This window comes from Heteronotia binoei, chromosome 2, assembly GCF_032191835.1.
Source record: "Heteronotia binoei isolate CCM8104 ecotype False Entrance Well chromosome 2, APGP_CSIRO_Hbin_v1, whole genome shotgun sequence".
NCBI lineage: Eukaryota > Metazoa > Chordata > Lepidosauria > Squamata > Gekkonidae > Heteronotia > Heteronotia binoei.
In genome coordinates, this window is record NC_083224.1 from 146,494,268 (window position 1) to 146,507,536 (window position 13,269).

General features: G+C 37.9%; 1 protein-coding gene across 1 annotated transcript in view; it reads left to right on the forward strand.

The window, feature by feature from the left end:
• The window catches only part of BTBD8 (BTB domain containing 8), a 65,243-nt gene extending 59,009 nt beyond the window's left edge, over window positions 1–6,234 (forward strand). The window contains exons 17-18 of the mRNA XM_060232184.1: window positions 1,401–3,731; window positions 5,127–6,234. Coding sequence (XP_060088167.1) covers window positions 1,401–3,731; window positions 5,127–5,596 — 2,801 coding nt within the window. The 3' untranslated portion in view covers window positions 5,597–6,234. The remainder of the gene's footprint in view (window positions 1–1,400; window positions 3,732–5,126) is intronic.
• Window positions 6,235–13,269: the final 7,035 nt, after the last annotated feature.

The following is a 13,269-nucleotide window of genomic DNA, read 5'->3' on the forward strand; positions in this document are numbered from 1 at the left end:
TCACCTTTTCTTACTAAATTGTTACCGGTACATCAGAACTAACTGTGGATGCTAACCAAGTTTTCTCTTAACCTTATTTTGCAATCTCACTTCAAACTATAGTTTCAAATTCTGTTTTTTCAAGGAGCTGTACTTTGTGTAGCTTTCTTCATAATATAATATTTTCTAGTAAGCTTTTAAGGGAGAATTATTTTTAATGTACTTTGTTGGATCAGACTGAATGTATGAAATTTAAGGATAACACTGAATTACCTCTAGTATGGCATCCCTTGAAATACAGAATCATTGAATAAGAGACTATCCTTGACTCAAGGCTGTTTAGAAGAAAGCTATTCTTTTCATCTTCTAGGCTTTACAGTTCAGTTTGTTTGCCAGATTCTGCACTCTATTCTATTTAGAGCCAAGTGATAGGGATAAAGTGTACTACTATAATATGTATTGAAATGTATGAATTATTGAAATATTCAAAAAACAATTTAGCTAAATGTGTAACCTTCAGACACTGTTTTTAATTGCTGAGAAAGTCATAGCTTTTAACTCACCATCGGGGGTGAAGAGGGATGTATTTGGATGAGGAGTTCTAGTTGAAGACCCGTAGTCTACTTTTGAGAATTGCTATCATTTCCACCAACTCCAATGATCCCACCTGATGTCTCCTATGGGTTTGTACCTCATTTAATCATGTTTCCTTATTGGCTGATTCTTCCTTTCCAGACAGCCCAAACTTCTGGTAACTAATAGTGTAGCAATAATGTTGAAATAATGGGATTTGAACCTAATATTTTCTGGCCATATTTCAACTAGGATAATTGTATTCTGAAAACTTAAAAAATGTATTGCTCTAGGGAATAAACATGAGTCATTAATAGGGCCAGGATCTTATTAGTTTAATGGCATTTGGGAAGTCAAGTGATGGATTTGAAAATGAATAGCATTCTTATAATCCACCTTTAGGTCTGGCAAGATAAAACACCAGGGATTTTAAAAATATGTTTTTATTGCTTGGTTGAACTTCTTTGGGAGAGTTTTTAGTAGAAAAGAGACACAAGTAAGTAAACATTTTAAAAAGGGACCACTAAGTTATTAATTATAGTATAATAAACATACTCGTATTATAATACTGCTGTGTTGTTTACTATGATGCTGATCATGGGGCCAATTTCTGCCAGTGTACATGACTATGTATTGACCCAGTGTTCACTGATTGTCAGTTCATTCCCGAGTTGTTGCAAGCCACATAACACTGAATGATTATTGTTCATTATTCACAATTTTGAAGACTCCTTGTATGTTACAATTCTGTCATTTTTACACATGTGTAAAAATATTGAATTTCTTGTACATGATTCCCCCTTTGCTAATTAGAATGCATCATAATCTTAAGATTTTTGTTTCTGTAGGACCACAAGGCGATTCACCAAATCCACTAAAGCCTGGACTTTCTCCAAAACAAAATGAAGAAAAAAACATGACACAACTTCTGACAAACTCAGACAAGCAAAGTATATCAAAGAAAAAATCTAAATCAGCGCAAACTGCATCAGCTAAAGCTACTGCAAAAATAATAATCACACCAAAAAACCAGACTCATTCCAAGAAGAATGAAACAGTGAACAATAAAGACCAAAAACAGAAAATGGTTGCTGGGCAATCTGTATTAAAGCTTCAGTCATCAAGCCAAAAGCATCCTAGAAGTGAGTCACCTGTTCACAAGAATATTCATGGAGAAGGGCAAAAAAATTCAGGCCAAAAACTTGAAAATTCTACCACTTTAGGAGCTCAGCCGCACAACAGTAACAAATCCAGCTCAGGGAAGAAAAATGATAGTGAAACATGTATACTAGAAATAGATAAGAATGATGTACCTGAATTAGAAAAACTGGCTCCCCTTGAAGATAGAAACTGCAAAGAAATTTTGGAACCCTCTTATGTCACAAAGGGGAATGAATCAAGGGAACATGAAAAGGAAGCAAAACATATTTGTAAGGGTGATAAATCTCCCATGGTTAAAAATAGTGAAGCAGGTAATGCTATTGAATTGCACTGTGTTGAAGAGCATAAGAAAATTGTGTGTGAGAATGCAGCTGTGAATTCTACCATTTCGGTTTTAAAAGAAGGAATTATACAATGTAAAACAGTTCCTGAATTTTTTGGTTGCCAAAGTACTTTGAAACATTCACGAGAAAATAAGGACCAAGGAAAATCAATAGATTATAAACATAAAGATACTTTGGAAGCTGAAATGGGTATTAATGATAATCTGCCACACAACTTATCTGAAATGGCCAATGATAGCTCTAATTCTGAACATGAAGAAAAGAAGTCTTCTAAAGCCTGTGTGGTAGGGTCCGAAAGTGCTGATGAGTTCTCTGACAAATCTGCTTTGACTGAATCACAGTCTGCTACAGTAGAATCTGACATTGCTTCAAAATCTTGCCCAGTTCATGTCACAGAAAAATGCTCATCGAAAGACACAGATACCACAGAAACACCAGAGAGCCATGAAAATTCAGAAGCTCCTTTTACAGATCATTGGAACTTGAATTCCAATGATCCAAAAGAAAGTCCAGAATCTGACACCGGCAGTGCAACAACATCATCAGATGATATAAAGCCAAGGTCAGAAGACTATGATGCTGGAGGGTCTCAGGATGATGAAGGATCAAATGAAAGAGGGATTTCAAAATGCAGCACTATGTTATGCCATGATTTTCTTGGAAGAAGCAGCAGTGATACAAGTACACCTGAAGAACTAAAAATCTATGATACTAGTCTAAGAATAGAAGTAAAAATGAAAAAAGAGAACTCTGATCTCTTCCGGGTTATTTCAACAAGTGACGATGAGCTCCCTAGAAGAAAGCCTGAAACATGGTCACATCAAGACAACGAGAGGAAGAGTGGCTCCAGGGGAAATACCAACTTTGTCACTGCACAGTTTTCTCAAGAAGGAGATCAGGTGTCCTCTTCAGCAGATGAAACAGAAGATGAAAAATCTGAAAATGAAAATGTTGTAGAAAATCCACTTCCATCAGAGCTTCCTGTTCAGCAGTTCCATGGAATAGTAAATCTGGCATTTGAAGATGCAGCAGAAAATGATATTGAAAGTCAAGAGTTCTCTGCAACTAAGAATTTTAAACGGTCTGTATTACTTTCAGTGGATGAATGTGAAGAACTGGGATCTGATGATGGTGGAGAAGCCCACATCTCTCTCCAGCGTTCTGTAGATGCTGGAACACTTTCTGATGTGTTTGATGGTGTTTCCCATGATCATCAAGGAAAAACATATTATTCAAGATACTCATTAGAAATAGAGGATGGATTTCTGGAGTGTAAAGAACATGATAAGGGAAGGTTGGACAAAAATGAGAGTTCTTCTATAGATCTTCAAGACAGTGAGCTAAAAGCAAAAAATAACTTGGGTACTTCAGCTGCAGAACAAAAGTATTCAGAGAAAGTAGGAAATAGCTATCCTTCCACTGAAGATAAAAATGAAAATGGCAAGAATGAAGAGAATAATGAACTTCAGTGCAATAAACTTTTAGACAGTGACACAAAATCTCAAGAAAGGCCCTGTCACTTGGATCTTCATCAAAGAGATAATACTGAGTTGCAAAAGAATAGCTCCACAAAACCTATAGATCCCTGTAAGAATCATTCACTGACTCAGGATGGTCACATGAAAGAAAGTGAGCCAGCATCTACTGAATACGCTAACACTGCTTTATCTGCAGGTAACGTACAGAAATAAAAAAAAGCATTACATCCCTCAAGATATTAAGTATTAGTGGAATCTTACATATATAGCTAGGGTTGAAGCCTAGTAAATGTCTTATAAATTTTAACCAAATCACTATAGAATGAAATGCTAGTGTTTCATATATGTATAAAGTTATCTAGCATATTCTAGGAGTCTGAGAATATGTCTAACTTTACTGTCCAACAGGCAGTTGGGAGTATTTATCTTGGAAAAATAAGAGTGGGGTGCAGTTCCCTGTTTTCAAGTTTCTTTTGTCCCAATAGGACATTGGCAATATCACCTGTTAGTGTAAGGTTGGATAAACATTTTGTTCAGCAGCCTATATGATCCATATATATGAAAGTGGGATGTGCAATAAGTGCATTAATGTTCTTAAATTAAAAGTGCTCTGCATTGTTTACCTTAAGAGCTATATTAATTATTGTTGCAGTTTGTTTCTGTTTTGCACAGAACTGCAGACTTGTCCTTCTGCTGATTATATTCAATGGGACTTTGACCGTTGGCTTCAGTGAGATATGGTCTGCACCCTGAGACACTTTCCAGAATTATTGTAGTTCTAAATTTGCCAGTAAACATTCTTTTTTTTAAAGAAAGAGGAATTAGACTTTAAAAAAAATAAATATATTTAAAGTTATGCTTGGTTCACATGGTTAGCTGACTTCTTGTCTAGTTGTTTTGTGTCTTCATTAAAACAGGAATTCAATATGGTACCCCCCATCCCTAGAGCTAAATGCAGTAGTAGAATCTTTCAAATTTCTCTGTATTCAAGAATTATGAAAGAGTGATTTGTGTTCAGAAGAACCATGCAAACTGATGACTTTTCAAGTTGTAACTCTTTTTGTTTGCTTGTCCTTGCTTGCAGCTGCCCTTTGCATGTGCAATATTTTAAATATAAGCCTTTGAATAAACCATTTTGTTTTTCCTCACTTGGAGCTGACTTGGCTTAAGTCACTGTTTTAGTGATCATGTCCTTTCCCCCTTTTTTTTCTTTCCCCACCCTGCTCCTTCCTATTTTATGTTACAGTTTTAGTGATTTAGAAATTCATGTGCATTAAATGTTGGTTTACATAACTTGTCATTTTCTGTATCAGAAATTTTTTCTAATTATGGAGGTTTATTGTCAATTGCCAGTGGTGATTGCTGCTTTTACTTAATTTATAAGCCGTACTTTGTTTCATTTATTTTTTTAAATACATATAAAACAGAAAGAATGGCTTGGTTTTTGTGAACTTTGTATACAGTTATCTTTTCCCCTTACCTCTTACCTGATTGGATTGATCTTGCTGCACTAAGTATGCTGTACAAAAGCCCTGTGGAAGGGGAAAAAAACTGCAATTTTTACAATGTGTAGTATTATGAATTATTTCAGGAGACATAGATGATTGTGACAGATTGACACAAACCTGCATGTATGAGCACCGGCCTCCAAAAACCCTTTCTCCAATATACGAGATGGATGTTGGAGAAGCTTTTGAGCAGAGGATGGAGTCAGAAGTGAACATTCTAGATGTGGATTTTGAAGATCAGCAGTTTGCAGAACAGGACTGGACTCTTCTCAGGCAATTGTTATCTGATCAGGAGTCAAACCTGGACATCAAAAACTCCGTTCCTGAAGACCTTAATTTAGCACAATATCTCATCAACCAGACACTCTTTCTGGCACGAGACAGTTCACAACCTCAGGGTAAAGCACAGATTGACACTTTCAGTAGGTGGACTGAACTGATATCTCCACTGGATGATTCTTCAGCAAGTATCACAGTGGCAAGTTTTTCCTCTGAAGATTGTTCTTCCCCTCAAGGGGAATGGACAATTCTTGAACTAGAAACCCATCACTGAAGTGGTTAATTGTTTGAGATGGGACTTTCCCCATCCCTCTTCTTCTCCCTATACTTCTGCAGATTAATATTTGATGCAATATTTCCATAAAATAATAATTACTGCAACAGTCAAGAACAGTCAGTCCTTGATACAGAAACAGTCTTTTCATTAAGTGACCCATTTCTAACTAAGATTTAATTGCAGGTAAAATAAACTTTTGGGAATTTGTGGATGTTTTTTAAAAACTATTTTTGAGCATGTCTTTTCTTTAGATTCCTTAGGAACATTAGATGACCTAAGGGAAAAGAAGGCTTGGTTTAATCTTACTCTTGTTATTTGCCATTTGCTCTTGTTCCTGGATGCTCAAGAAATTAAAATATGAATGCAGAATAAATAGTGATACCCATTTTCCTTCATCGCTGTTCATAGTGATTTGATGACTTCTTCCAAGATAAGATTCACTGTGGTTGTGTCAAAGATGTGTGCCAACAGTATTTAAAATACTAGAAATGTGTTCGCATTTGCAGAAGAGGTTTTGATGCAATTGTTTTTGAACTTATTTATAAAGAGCAGCATGTTTGGTTTGTTTTCTCCAGATTGATTTTGTATCTTTTATTTGAAAAATTTCAATAAATTTCTAAATTTCTTTATTTAAATCTATGACTGCACAGATATTGCTGGGAAGGATGCATACTGTTTCTTTTGTAGGAAGAAATAAATGATTATAGTGCAGCTAAATTTAAAAATACTTTGTGAATGATTCATCAGAAAGCTTATACAGTGTTTGACAGGGTTTTTTTTTAAAGGTGGAAATAAAGCTTGACAATACCGATAACCATCTAAAATTGAGGACTGTGGACACATCCTGACTCCTAAGAATGTACTTGTGCAACATGTCCCACCCAGTTTGGTGTAGTGGTTAAGTGCACGGACTCTTATCTAGGAGAACCGGGTTTGATTCTCCACTCCTCCACTTGCACCTGCTAGCATGGCCTTGGGTCAGCTATAGCTCTGGCAGAGGTTGTCCTTGAAAGGGCAGCTGCTGTGAGTGCCCTCTCCAGCCCCACCCACCTCACAGGGTGTCTGTTGTGGGGGAGGAAGGTAAAGGAGATTGTGAGCCGCTCTGAGACTCTTCGGAGTGGAGGGTAGGATATAAATCCAATTTCTTCTTCAGTAGGGTAGTTTCAGTTCTGAAGGCTGGAATTTATAGTGTTCAAATGCTATGGCCTCTTTTGCAATTGCGTAGCAGTGTCTCACCCAGCTTGTTATCTCAGGGAGGTGAGGGTCAGGTTAAGAGTGTAGGTGTATTGTGAAATGATCAAACTTTTAAGGGGAGAAGATTCCCTACAATGAAAGCACATCCATGCAGGAAAGTGAGCTAACCATTTGTAGGTTGTCTTATTTGACAGTCATGCATGAAGCATTTCACACAGTGACAAACAGATGTGTGTATGCTTCCCACCCCCCCAAAAATGTATTTTGTTTCAAACAAAGTCACTTCAGCATGCCATCAAGGGCTATCCTCTTAATGTGCATCCTATTTCTTCATGACAAAGTCAAGATGGGAACAAATTCAAAGTGAGTTTTCCCCTACTAGTCCCACTAAAGAAAGCTGACAGCAATCTTTAATCATTCAAAGAAAGATGATGTTGCTCCTCTCTGTCTTTGTTAGTACAACTGCCCAAAAAGTATATTTTTAAAGGATTCAAGATGGTGTCATTCTTACCTCCTTTCCTATTTGTAAGAGATGCATACAGATATCAGTGATGTAGTGGCATTCCAGTTTCTTCAGTAATAATGCCGGGCTTCAGAACCACAGTGGACCAACACACAGTATAAATGTGTCTACAGAGAGTTGAGCACAAGTCACTCAGCAAGCCTCCAGGGTAGAGTGGCAATTCAGACCTTGGTCTGCCAGATCCTAGTGTGATACTTTAACCACTGTACCACACTGGCTCTCAGTAAGTGAACAATTTAAACTAAGGTATGTGGGATCTAGATAGGAGAAATTCAAATGTCTGATCAAAAACTAAGTTTATTCATTAAGTTTAGGATTGTAGCCATATTGACTTCCTGAAGAACGCTTGCTAAGGGAGTAAACTCCATTGAATAGACCTGTTTAGGATTACCCTTGACATCTTAGGAAAACCCAGGCCTAGATTTGAGAGACAATAAATCTGTTTCTAGAAACCATATCAGGCATTATGCATTAAACAATCAGCTGTCATGGCAAATGGTTCTAGTGTTGCTACTTTGAAACATCATGTCAATGTGTATGATTTATTTTCCCCATGAGGAGTACTGTTCAGTTGTGTGAGATCCTTGCAGAATAAAATGGGACCACCGAGATCTACGATTTTAGTGAAAAGTTAGACCCTGCTTATTTTGTGTATAGTAAGTTTTTTGTTCTGTGCAATGAGAGCTTTGAATATGAAATAAAGGAAAGACGCATGTTAGCTGGTTTTTTAAATCCTTCTGTATTTGCAAAAAGTGCTTTATTCATCCAGTATCAAGCACAGTATCAGGTTATTGTGTGTGACAGAAATCCAGTGAGCTCTGTGCGACTCTAATGTAAAATTGTGACATTCTGAGAAAGTAATACAGGGTACAACTAGATGGCCTCAGGCAACAACCCACCCCCCCAAAAATATTTTAGTTTTAGTGTACAAGCACTACAATATGGGGGATACTACAAAGTAAATTATTGTGACGTAATTTGCAGACTTGTAATGATAACTGAAAATGTGTGTGAATCACTTTGCTCTGAAACACAACATAACAATACAGTAGTGATGTGATTACAAAATCAGGCTAGGAGCAGTGAGATGTGGGAATCAAATATCTAATCTGCCAAGAAGCTCTTATGGAAGCCTTGGGCCAGTCAAGCCTAATTCAGTGTTTCCCAACATGTAGGTCGGGACTTAACAGTGGGTCAAAAAGCTTTTGAGCAGACCAGGTGTCACATAGCAGGGGACCAGGAACGGCCTTCTACTGGCTGCCACCAGCGTGGCAAGGGTCTGAATGGGAGGGCCTAGAGCACCCACCCCACCCGTGTCTTCCTTTTTAGCAAAACCTTTTAACTGTGACCAAAGACATGAGGACCCAGGCAGTTTAACAAAGTTATTTGTGTTATAATTTTATCAAGTATAATTAAATAATAATTTGGCTATGTTATTAGTATATTAATTAATTACTATACAAAAGTAGCCTATAAAGAGGGCTTTAATGCTCTTGAGTGTAAAGGTATGAAAGGGAAAATACAGGAAATAGAAGTGACCATTTTGTGAAATTAACATTATTATGAAGGAAAAACAATAACAGAAATTACACTCTATATAGAAATTTTTTAAATAAAATTAAATATTTTAAATTTATTAATTTATAGTTTGTCAACCTTTTAAATGTTGGTATCAAGTAATTTCTAAAGTACTGTATAGTATTTCAGCTTTTGAACAACTATATGGCTTAAAATTTTTCAAATAATTATTTACTTATTTTGTTATTAAAAATTAAAGCCATAAGATAACAAAACCATAAGATAACATTAAAATAAGTCAGTTTGCTAGCTCAATTTCCCTTTACTTGTATTTTAACAAATACATTGTGGTACAACCAGTGACCAAGACAAAAGACTACCTAACTCTATTAGTAAAAGCAACGATTATTTAAGAACAACAATAGTAACTCAGATATAATTCTTCATTGCAAATTAGCCAGTCTCCTTAAGTAATTGTTTATCTTCCACCTGCTCATATCGCTGCACAGAAGTGGCAACCATGTCATGTAGTGCCTCATATTTCCTCTTTTTTCCCTCTAGGGCAGCATCCTGCCTGTGCATTACTCAGTGTTAGTCTGTGGCAAGCCAGGTCCCTCTGCAGTCCATCAAATATACTAATAACATAGCAAGATTATTATTTAATTGATAAAATCACAACACAAATTGTTGTATGTGAATATGACATTTTAATCCTAAAATGACACCATGAAATATAGGTATTACCTGTTCATTCTCATAAATGGAGATGAATGGTTATCCACAATTATAAATGTCTATGGTGCTTTACATGGTATTTATCCATGTGGGCTTTTTTCCTGTGAGTATTTATGACCATGATTTTTTTCTGTGAGCTTTTTCCACAAAAAGGCAAGGCAAAACAACATCTAATGTGACTTTGTATGGGCTTAGCATCTTATTGAACCATGCTGAGGTGAGTGCAAACCAGCCTTGCATGAACAATTGGCATGTCAGAGTCCATTTGAATGTTGTGCTGTCATGCTAACTTAACATATATAACTACCTTGCAAGTATTCGGGAATAGTTTTGTTTGAGGTATTGAGCCTGTACAAAATCACTCTGGGAAGCTCTTTGCCTTGCCTGTGCTACATTGAATCAGAAGCTTGATGTGGAGAGAAAATGGGTCAAGTTGGGATCATGTACACTGCAGTGATCTCACTGGAGAAAAAGCAGGATAAAACTCAAACCATGGATTCCCACCCATCTAAATCTATTAAAATATTACTTCCCACCCATCTAAATCTATTAAAAAATATTAACTATATTTCTGAAAGATTTGTCTGCAAAGAGGAGGGGAAATACCTCAAGTGTGGAATTGCAGTTTGGGATGGTTCACTTAAGTGGTTGATGCTTTTTCCTCCCTGGAATTGTGAACATTGGTAGGAACACTACTGTGCACATGGAAAAACTCAACCCAGCTGCTTACATTCTGACAATACCCAGAATTTGTCACTGTACCTGCCCCCCTTGTAGTCATTTACTTAAGTATACAATCAAATGGACAGGAGAAGGACCATCATTTGTTTGTGTAAATCAACACTTGGAAAATCTCTTCAGGAGTGGTCAATGTTCTGCCTTAGCCAACTATGATACTGTTCAGAAACTATGTTGTTGCTGGTCAAATAATGTGTCAGTCTTCCCCCCTCTTAAACAGAACAAACTTGCTTTATATTAGAAGCTGAAATTAAAAAACTTGGTGGCTGCAGCTGTGCAAATTAAAGTCTAGAATACAGTATTTGCATACTAGGTCTTCATGCATGTATAGAAATAGAGAAGATGGGGAACTTCAGTTTAAAAGGATGTAAAGTGTGCATGTGTATATGAATATTTCATGGCTAGATTATAAGCAGTCATCTTGATACATAGTGCTAAGCAAAACTTCTGCCAGCAAAAATTATACAAAGTAGTCTGTAATTGCATTAGTATTATTACATCAACTAAATATGGAAGGTGGACTGCCATTTCAAAAAGTCATCCTAATCAAAAACTTTTTAACCCCTTGCTGAGCAGAAAAGGTATGTATGATTCATAATCAAGTATGGAATGGGCTATTGTGCCGATGGACAAACTGGTGGGGAGGCCAATAGTTTACAGACTGTGCATATATTTTGTATTCAAGAGGTCCCAGTCTTTGGTTTTTCCAGTGCAAAGATTTTTTTTTTTTTGTGGGGCAGGGGAAGTCTGGTAGAAGATTTCTGCTTAAATTCTTGGCAAGTCGCTGCCAATTACAGTAGCCAGTAATGGATTAGATGGATTAGCATCATATATTCATATTAGAAGACCTGATGCATGATGAGATTGTGCATCTTGTGCAATAGAAAATAATTAGTATCCCTAGAAAGCCTCTTTTAGGGTTCTCAGTGCTGTTTACTTCAATACCAGAAATTTGGGGAAGATGTGATCTCATTTCCAGGCAATGTTCTTGAGTCTAGAATTTCTTCTTTTCCATAGGGACTAGGGGAAATTCCTGGAGCATCACTATAGATATATTAATACATTAGCAGTTGTTGATCTTGATGGTGCTTTCTTTGTATCTCTCCCGTGTGATCCGGTGAACTCGGCAAATGAAGCCTTTCTTTCCTTCCTTCCTTCCCCAGTAGACAAGGGGGAGGAGCCTCAGCCAATACAAGGAAGGGAGGCTTGGCTCAGTAACTCTACTATGCAATTGAGAGAGATTGGCAAAGCAAGCTATCCCTTCCCCCTCACCCCTCTCCAAGGGAGGAACCTCAACCAATGGAGAAAACAGAAGTTTTGCTTTGTAGTTGCTGTGCAGTTGAGCAAGCCTGGCAAAGCAAGCTGTGATGCAGAAGGAAGCAAGAGAGAGGGAGAAGGAAGCAGATGACAGCCAGTTGCTTGAAGGCCTGATAGGAGCCCTGTGGGGGCCTGATTCGCCCCCTGGGCCGCATGTTTGACACACCTGGTTTAAAGAATTAAAACATAACACTATTAACATTTTTTTTAAAATCACAGGATTGCAACAACATAATTAAAGTGTTCTCATAATTAAAGCTTGTGTGCTCAATTGCATTGGATATTAGCAAATGGTCAAATTCCAATCAGTTAATACATAAAAATACCTATAGCTCGTACAATGGGTATAGTACAGGGGTGGCCAATGGTAGCTCTCCAGATGTTTTTTGCCTACAACTCCCATCAGCCCCAGCCAGCATGGCCAATGGCTGGGGCTGATGGGAGTTGTAGGCAAAAAACATCTGGAGAGCTACTGTTGGCCACCCCTGGTATAGTAGGTAAGACAGATAGGGCAGATGGACTGGGGTGGGTGGGGGCAATCTAATATGGTGTCCACTGCTTCAACCAAAGTTCCAGTGGAATAGCTCTGTTTTATAGGCCCTGTGGAATGGTTATAAGTCCCATGGTAACCTGGTCTCAATTGGGAGACTGTTCCACCAGGCTGGAACCAGTGCTGAAAAGGCTCTGGATCTGGTAGAGGCTAAGTGGACACCCTTTGGGCCAGATATCACCATCAAATGTTGATCTGAAGAAGAACACAAAGTTCTCTGGGGGACATAGTGGGAGAGATGGTCCTGTAGATATGATGGTCTCAGACCACACAGTTTTAAAGGTTGGTACTAAGACCTCAAACTTGATTCAGTGCTCCACTGGAAGTCTGTGCAGCTGTTCATACTGAAGTCCCCATAAGGACACACACAGCCAGCTGGAGTTTCTGGGTCAGTCTCAAGGGTAGCCCCATATAGAGCGAGTTACAGTAGTCCAGCTTGGAGGTGATCAACACATGGGTCACTATAGCTAAGTCATGGGGGGAGATATAGAGGGGAAATTGCCTGACCTGCTGAAGATGATAAAAGGCTGATCTGACAACAGTTGTGACCTGGGCCTCCATTGCAAGTGAGGCTTCCAGAGTTATACCAAACTCCTCACCCTTGACACCTAACAATGCCCCACTGAGGATGGGGAGCTGGATCCCCATGCCCACTTCCTCACAGCTTAGGCATAGCTTACTTAGATGGATTTAATTTCAATTGACTCTGCTTCAACCAGTCAGCCATGGCTTCCAGTGCCCTGGCCATAACCTCTGGATTGGTATCTGGGCAGCTGTCCATCAACAGATATAGCTGGATGTCATCAGTGTACTGATGATGACACCCCAACCCAAACCTCCAGACCAGCTAGGTAAGAGGGCACATATAGTTTTAAACAATTTATTGGTAGCATATGGTTACAAAGCTTATCTATTCCTTATTTTTTTCTTTTTTCACATTAACCCATATGACATTTCCATCCCCCCTCCCTCCAATGTTGACTTCCCCGAGGTTATAAGTTCAAATCCATACTAAAGGCACTTCTGACTGCTCAAAGTTCCATATATATATTCTTACAACTAAAAAAATGTCCAATATTTCTTTACTTTCCAAGT